At 37.7% G+C, this 8,302-nt stretch overlaps 1 protein-coding gene across 1 annotated transcript; it reads left to right on the plus strand.

Annotated features, from left to right (window-relative positions):
* Positions 1 to 853: 853 nt before the first annotated feature.
* Positions 854 to 5,011, plus strand: CFL2 (cofilin 2). Its single transcript, XM_005417490.3, has 3 exons — positions 854 to 1,182; positions 1,279 to 1,355; positions 1,447 to 5,011. The coding sequence occupies exons 1-3, from the start codon at positions 923 to 925 to the stop codon at positions 1,557 to 1,559; spliced, it is 450 nt and encodes a 149-aa protein (XP_005417547.1). The 5' UTR covers positions 854 to 922; the 3' UTR covers positions 1,560 to 5,011.
* The last annotated feature ends 3,291 nt before the right edge of the window (positions 5,012 to 8,302 follow it).

The following is an 8,302-nucleotide window of genomic DNA, read 5'->3' on the forward strand; positions in this document are numbered from 1 at the left end:
TGCGCTGGCAGCGCTGCCTCGGCAGATGTAATTTCTGGACCGCGAGCAAGGGCGCTGCAGATGGGCTGAGCTCGGTTGCTCACTCGCAGCGGGGTTTGCTAAATTATTTTCATTTTGCCTGGAGCTCCCCGTTTGCCCTGCCGGTGTTTTGTTTCCTTGCTGATTTAGGCTCTTGTTTTGAGCGGCTTGCGAGCCTGATGGGGAGCTGTACCGTTGTAGTCGGTATTTCTATATGAACGAAGAGCAGTCAAACAATACTCCGCAGCAGCATGAAGTAAAATTCGGGAGTTCTTAAGGCGCGGTGTTGAAGCTGAGACAATGCAGAAAACATTTCTACTGCTTGTGGAGCCTTACCTCACGCAACAAAATGAGAGTCATGACAGTGCTGGATATGATCTGCTGCTGTAGTGTTTGCTCTACTAGAAAAAAAAAAAGGCCAACAAAAATTTATCCACCAAAACCCCACCCCCTCCTATCCCAACCGAAAATTACAAACTCCTCTCCTATGTTCAGTTCCTACCCCCTCATCACTCCCTCTTCCCCTCCCCCCAAATAAGCCAAATGCATGATAAGGTAAAGGAAAACTGTTTGAGTAGTACAGTTGTGTGACTAGTTGTATGAAACTGCTATCCAGAACTGCTGAGCTGAAAATGCTGAGATTTACAACAAGAAACTACTGAATTCATGCCTCCTTTGTATCCTCTGCTCCAGGCCTACAAATATTACTAAATTCATAGTGTGTTCAGGTTGAGTATAGTATTTTTATTCTTACGGGGGCAGGCAGACTTCTTTATCTAGCACTGTGGGCTATCATCTTCTTCTAGTGAGTGTTAATTTTTGCTGTTTAAATTATTCCTTTGATCTCATTTTACAGGCTTCTGGAGTAACAGTGAACGATGAAGTCATAAAGGTTTTTAATGACATGAAAGTAAGGAAATCTTCAACCCCAGAAGAGATTAAAAAAAGAAAGAAAGCTGTTCTCTTCTGCTTAAGTGATGACAAAAAACAAATAATTGTAGAGGAGGCAAAGCAGATATTGGTTGGTGACATTGGTGATACTGTGGAGGACCCCTACACAGCCTTTGTGAAGTTGCTACCTTTGAATGATTGCCGATACGCTTTGTACGATGCCACATATGAGACAAAGGAATCTAAGAAAGAAGACCTGGTATTTATATTCTGGTGTGTGAAAGCAAAGCTTGCTGTCAAAATTGAATATTCTGGAGCTACCACTGGATGACTTAGTAACTGTTTTGTTGTTGGCTTTTTTCTTTAAAGGGCTCCTGAAAGTGCACCTTTAAAAAGCAAGATGATCTACGCAAGCTCTAAAGATGCCATTAAAAAGAAATTTACAGGTATGGACCTAAAAATGTTTTTCTCGTTACCCACTGTGCCATTTAGATGTTGAGGTTCTCACAAGTACATTGTTGTCCATCTGTCTTTCAGGTATTAAACATGAGTGGCAAGTAAATGGTTTGGATGATATTAAGGACCGTTCAACACTTGGAGAGAAATTGGGAGGCAACGTGGTAGTTTCACTTGAAGGAAAACCCTTATAAAAAGACAGACAAGTGCCATCTGGATCTAAGGAGCTTCCATTTCTGCAGCTCGTTCAATTGGAATAGTATTAGTCTCCCCATCCCCTCCCCTCCCCAGAAAATAAGCCCCTTCCCCACCGCCCTGAAGGAGATGTCATTGTTAAGCAGTCTACCAGTGATTGCCATTAGACTGTTTGATCCTGGTAGTTTTATGTAGGATCCAAGGAATGCTTTCACGTCATACTCTTGGCCAAAACTGACGTTGCAGGCATTCCTTGCAACATGTTCAATGAATGTGATAGTTAATGTAAATAGTCTAGCAGACAGCAAAGGGTAAGCTAATCGAATGCCTTGAAAGTATTGTCCACTGGTCGGATGGTAGACTCTACAGTATTACTTACAGTTGCACTTGATTGCAGTTCCATGAGGCTCTTGTGCATTCATACACCTCACCTGCCTTGACAAGCCTATTTTTGTGACATGGCAGCACACAACACTATGCATTTAAAGCACTTTTTTGTAATATGTTTGACCCGCCCCCTCCCCAAGGAATGCCAATTAAGTTGCTGTAACTGTGTCATCAAATTATTGTAGTACCTCAGTTTCATTCCTGTTACATGCATATCTTTATAAATGAAGTAGCTGTTACGATGCCTTTCGTTTTCCATTGAATGTACACTACTGAACAGGAGTAGAAGTTATCTGTTTACCATATGAGTCTTGAAACACTAAAGTTTTGTAAAACATCAGTCATGGTGGCAATTTCTGTATTAAAAAGAGCCTTAAATGGAACATTGTTCTTTGAGATCAAAAACTGGCCACGTTGCAATAAAACTTGTGGCTTATTACAGAATGTTGCCTTGTTTTCATTGGAAAATATAGTTTTTAAGTGTTTAAGCATATTTCAAATAACTTCTGTGGAAAGTATTGTAAAGGTAAACAATCATTAATCTCATATTGAATAATGCAAGTTTTTTAATACTGATTTAGGCACTGCTTTACAATACTTTGTGGCTCTGTTCTGGCCGTTCAATAAAGGACCTGCTCCTAGTTTACCATAAAGTAAAGAAGCTACCACTACTGGAGACCATTAGTTCCATGAAACACTTGTGTCAGAAACTCAAAAATACAAAGTAATTAACCATGCAGTGTGTTTTGTACCTGAATGTTCTTAAAGTTCTACAGGCCAGAGTAAAACCTTCCAGGAATTTTTACAGCTCACCGTCTTTCTGGGTAAGATGATGTGTAATAACAGTTACATGCAGAGTATGAAGAGGGGAAAGAATTTTTGTTTCTTGAGTGTTATAGTTAGACCGACCCAGTACAAGAACTAGCCTAAATGAACTGTTCTACTTGTTAGCTTCTATGTAAATAGAACTGGAAAGTGTTTGCCACTACTGAGGCTTGCATAGGGGACGTGTTTTGGCTGGGAGCCAAATAATGCTCTCCTTATAGAGAATTTGATCTGCTCTGTGTGAGCAATCCTCCGTTAGCCAGAGCTATTTATGGCAAACACATGCTTTTGTATCTTGTCATCGTTATCCACAAATGGCAAAACTGGACATGATTCTCCTGGTATGCATAAAGGAGCGCTGTTAGGCAGCCACTGGCAGCTGAACTGTACATGCTGCTAGAAGGAATGCTCTTTTATCATTACCTTATTTTAAAAAGTTGGTAGAGTTGAACTGTGGAGCTTTTAAATGCAGGCTCTCTGTGTTCAGTTCATAGCCCTTTTTCAACAAGGAAGCAGATAATAAAACAAATACTTTCTCTCTTTCCCCCGCCCCCCCAACCCCCAATAGTTTAAGTAACCTAGTGGTACTGTGTTTAGGCTCTCTTGTCCTGTAGAACTTTAAGACTTTATTTCAGGCTTCTGGCTATCCCTACGACTTGCACACTTCATTGTGTTTGCTGTTCTATGTAGACTAAACTTTACTAGAATTTAAGTAAAAAGGCATGATGACCACTGACTTACTAAGTGTATTAATGAGTCTTGGTTTTGTTCTACAAAACTCTCCTTTCAGGTACCTTTTAAGATTGCAAAATAACTGATGGTATGCATGTTGTCTAGGTGAAAAAAAAAAAACAAAAACTTTTTATTCCTCAAAATAGTCCATTTCTGATCATTCATGTTGTATGCAAAGCCCAGTTTAATGTAAAGATATTTGTGCTTTATGTTTAACTTGACTTCAGTACAGTAAAATGAAATTATCTTTTAACTGATTTTTCACAAGGAATAAATTATTTCTTTAGAAAAAGCCAAAATGGAAAATGTTAAATTTAATAAACCATTTGAATTTTCATTTTAGACAGCAAACTTTTTTAAGGAGTTTTTTGTTTAAATTTATTGTTTGTTTTTGCTGCAGTCCGGAAAAATGTCTGTGGCTTCTTAGTTGAATATTATTGCTTTTTTTTTTGCTTTTTTTTTACCTAGCTTAGGTGTATATTCACTCAGTCTAACTAGCTATGAAATTGAAGCACAAACTGTCTTGATGTAAGATTCCTACCAAATTAAAGTTTTGGATCCAAAAGGATCAGCCTGCCTTCAGTTTGTTCTTGAAATGAATGACTGACTGACTGATGTGAGGTCCAATTCAGATGGCTTGCTTTTTAAAAAACAAAAACAAAAAAACCAATAAAGTGCTACAGAACTGTTACTGTTTGAATTATAAAACAAATGAGAGACAGCTGGCATCTGTTCCAAAATGGTTTGTCAGCTGTTGTTTTCTGTCATTATGCAAAATGGTGAGGGCCTCATTGTGATCAAGAAGTGGAGGAAAATCCTCTCAAGCTGAATCTCTTCTGTGTATCTCTGTGTAGACGTGACTTTTGGATATCTTGGCTTCAGTTATTTTATTGATAAAGAAATGTTAAATTTTTCATGAGAGTAGCTTGTGCAGAAATGGCATTTTTCTTCTAAAAAATATTTCAAAGCCAGCAGTTTTGTTTGATTTGGTAAATCCTGGAAGAGGTATAGATAGATGGGTTTGATTTCTCTGAAAAGGAAAATCAATCCAAGACTAGAGTGTGCAAGTGATGTTTATGCTTGTGGCAATTTTAGGAGTGCAAAGCTTAAATTTATATGGACTTGAGTGTAAAAATGACTCCTGGTCAGATCATGAAGCAGAGTTTGAGTATGCTCCGTTAAACCCAAAGTGTTTCACTAAGTGGAAGACTTTTCCTTCTCTACCATTCCCTCAGAACAAATGATGGAATACAGCAATTGCCACAATTTGATAATAAGCTTTACTCTCTTATGCCAATTCCAGTATAAACCAAATTTTCATGTCTGCCTATTTTTTATAAACTTCTGTAAGTCCCCTTTAGTTTGTGGTGGCGAGTTAATGATTGTGGAGTGAAAACACGGCACTAATGGTGGATCAAAGATCATCAATGTAGCACCTGTCTATTGAACTTCTTTGAAATATTTCTGATTTTGAAAACCTGGTATAAATAAAATTAATTTAAATGTCTTCAGTTGTTGAGTTTGTTTGTGTGCTAGACAGTACCTACACGAATCACTTTGTTGTCTTTGGACTGGGAGCAACCCAGATGCTGTGAAAGAAGTTGTGGGATACCTGGATTTTTTGTAACAGGTTTCATTGCTGCCCATTCAGGTCAATATCCAACTGTAGCAAAAGCCAGCACCGGTGGCTCTGGAGATGGATATAAAGAAATTTTTAGTGGGCTGGTTCTAGATAGCCTTTTTCTTTTGTTGGATCCCAGCTCATGTGTTCAGAAAATTAGATGGGTTTTATATAGCAAATGTAAAATGTATGTTTACACTGGCAAGTCATTTCTAGTACAGAGAAGGAAGTGAACTGATGTAGTGTGAAAAAACTGACTCCGTGAAGAAAGATCAAAATATTACCGTTTTGGTATCAGTGGCATGTCTCTTGTTAATATAAGATTTCTTGGATCTGGGAATATGTTATCTGGAAGAATTAATTTTGGAAACAAAGCTGTGAAGAAACAGCTTCATTGGATTCTCTGGAGGAGGCAGACTTTAACAATGTGCATTAAAAAATCCTTTACTGTTTATCTAACATAATCCTTCTCTGTGGCTGTGGGGAACATACATAAGAACATGTGTAAAAAAGAATGAAAGGTCTCTGAAGTTTTTGAATAAAAATTACTGTTTAGCTTAAAAATGTTCTATTTTTACTAAATTCATATCCAGTGCTTGACCCTATTGAATTAGACATTTTTCTGCCTCACCTCCCGTGCTGTTGAATCTACAATAAACCCCACACATCTTACTCTTTCTTGCATTACTTATCTATGCATTCTACTAGTAACCTCTGAAAAATAAATACAGCAGTAAAAATTAAATCTTTTGATAGGAAGTTCAAACAGGTGACATAATTTATGTTCATTTAATGATTTCATAGAATTGTCTTTTTACATTGTAAAGCTTAGGAAAAAATGTGCTAATTGGAGGTGCTGAAAGTAATTTTTACATTCCTAAGATTCTGTGACTGTCTTTTTAATAACTCATTGTAGATTAATGTTTCTGTTGTCAGCTTTGTTTCATAGATATTTAGAAAAGTAATGATTGGAAATTAAACTTGAAGGTGCTGCTAATTATTTTTAGAAGTTTCTAAATGTCAATTTGGACTATAAAATAATACACAAACTTCAATTTCCCACTGCTAGCCTAATTTTTATTCTTGTGTGTACTGGCTTAGAAACGTATGTGTAATCATGCCTCTCCTCTTCCACCTCTTTATTTTTAAAAACAGCTGTGTCACTGCAAATCCCTACCATCTGCCCACTGTCTTCTGTGAAAGTTTACAGACAATCTCCACTTGTACCTTTCAGTATCTATTTTTCCCCTCTCTTGTTTGTGATTGTAGGAGTTTGGTTTAGAAAAACTAACCACTGTAACATTGTGCTCCTCGAAACCTTTTCTATTATGCAGAAAGCTAAAAGCATCAGTTAATCTCTGGTGCGCACAGCTGCAGGGTGTACATTGGCTTGGAAAAAGAGATGTCATTTTGAGAACCAGTTTAGAGAGCCTTATTTGTGTCTGCTTGCTCGTAGTGGCAGCACTGCTTTCATCTGTGACCTTCTATTAAAGCTGATGTGAGAGCTAAGCTTTTCTTCCATTTTGGCTGTTTCAACAGAAAATGGAATGTGCTTGTAGCAAGCAAGGTGCAGGGAAGCAGAGAAGGTTTAGAAGCAGCAGTTTTTCATGGGGACCTGTACATCTGGTGGGGGGGAAAGGGTTACAGCAGAGGATTTGTTTCCTTTTAATTTCAGTAGGAGCTTGCAGCTGTAATGACTGGGCTTATGTTATCTTTTGCTCTGCCTGAACAAACTGATTCCACAGTCTCAACTGTCTCAATGCTTTCATGCAATGAAACGTGAACACACAGCTCTTTATCAGTGAAATGTGGTTTACTCCTACAAAAGTGAAGCCCTGCTACAGCAGTGCTCTTGGTTAGCCATGTCATATGGAGAGATGCACCTAAGCTGCATTTGAACAATCCTTAAAAAATGTGTGGGTTTTGATTACACCAAATACAATAATTATGCTATTTACATGCGCACTGAGGACGAATGGATGTAGTTCTTAATTAGGTGACTGCAAGTGACAAATATAATTCATGGTCATATTTTTGAATCTTAGCCCTGTTATTTAAGCATGACTTAAAGATGAAACACTTCCTAGTCCACAGAATTCATTGCCTGCATAAATTCTTTTAAGCAGCAGTAGCATAATTTTAGCTCTTCACTGAATATACTGATGCAGAATCTGTCACCTGAGGGTTTTTAGTCGTCTGCTTGACAAATTCCTTTTGTAGTGCTGCATTATTTCTCTGCATCCACACTTCAAATTCAGTTCCCAGAACTCTCCTTCCAAGTAACCAGAATTCCTAAACAATATTTATTCTGTGTGACTAAAGTAGAAAGGCATCTTGTAGAACACCCATAGGAAACAAATGCACGGTATTAGCCTGCATGGCCACTGAACTTCTTTGGCCCTGCGTGCCATCTCTGCCTGTTGGGTTGTTCTGATGAAAGGTCACCTCATTCAGGTTTCTGTGGAATAGCCCAACACAGAAAATATGTGGAAACAGGAAAGAATATTTTAATTCTGAGCAAATGTTTTTACTCAGATAAAGACTTTGCAAGTTGGGTGTGATAACAACTTTTTAATTTTTTCTTTTTACCTCTCCTGACAAAAACACCTGGCTTTGATTCTAGCCAGTTTTATCGACTTAGTTAGACAGGTGCACTGGTTGGAAGTATCTTCAGGACAAGCTATATTTAGATATATAACCTTTTGATAATTCTGGCAGTTGCTTTGATCTCATTATTTTAATTCACTCTCTTCAACTCCATTACAATTTTAACTGCCTAGTGTTCAGCACTGCCAATGTAATCTTGCAAGACAGCTTAAGGAACATTTAAAAGTAGTCATAATCAAAACTAGTAATAATATAAATAAAATTTATTTATTTATTTTATTGAGCTAATCTCAGTTTTGCAAGGACAATGACAACTCTCTTAGAAAGTTAAGTGGTCTTCCAGGGAGTTCCTGACTGAACACCTGCCATAGATCTTTGTGATAAGATGGAAGAAGTGTTGCAGCATTCATATCAGAGCAGTTTGCTGTGCTTTCTTCCATAGCTGGATGCATTTCCTCACCTGGAAGATGTTGAGGTCACTGTGGTGTTAATATTCAAAGTATTTCACCTTCTATTTCTGAATAGAATGGACGGACTGCAATTACAGTTGAGTATGCTCCATTTTTCTTA

The sequence above is a fragment of the Geospiza fortis genome, unplaced genomic scaffold (genome assembly GCF_000277835.1).
Source record: "Geospiza fortis unplaced genomic scaffold, GeoFor_1.0 scaffold54, whole genome shotgun sequence".
NCBI classification, from domain to species: Eukaryota; Metazoa; Chordata; class Aves; order Passeriformes; family Thraupidae; genus Geospiza; species Geospiza fortis.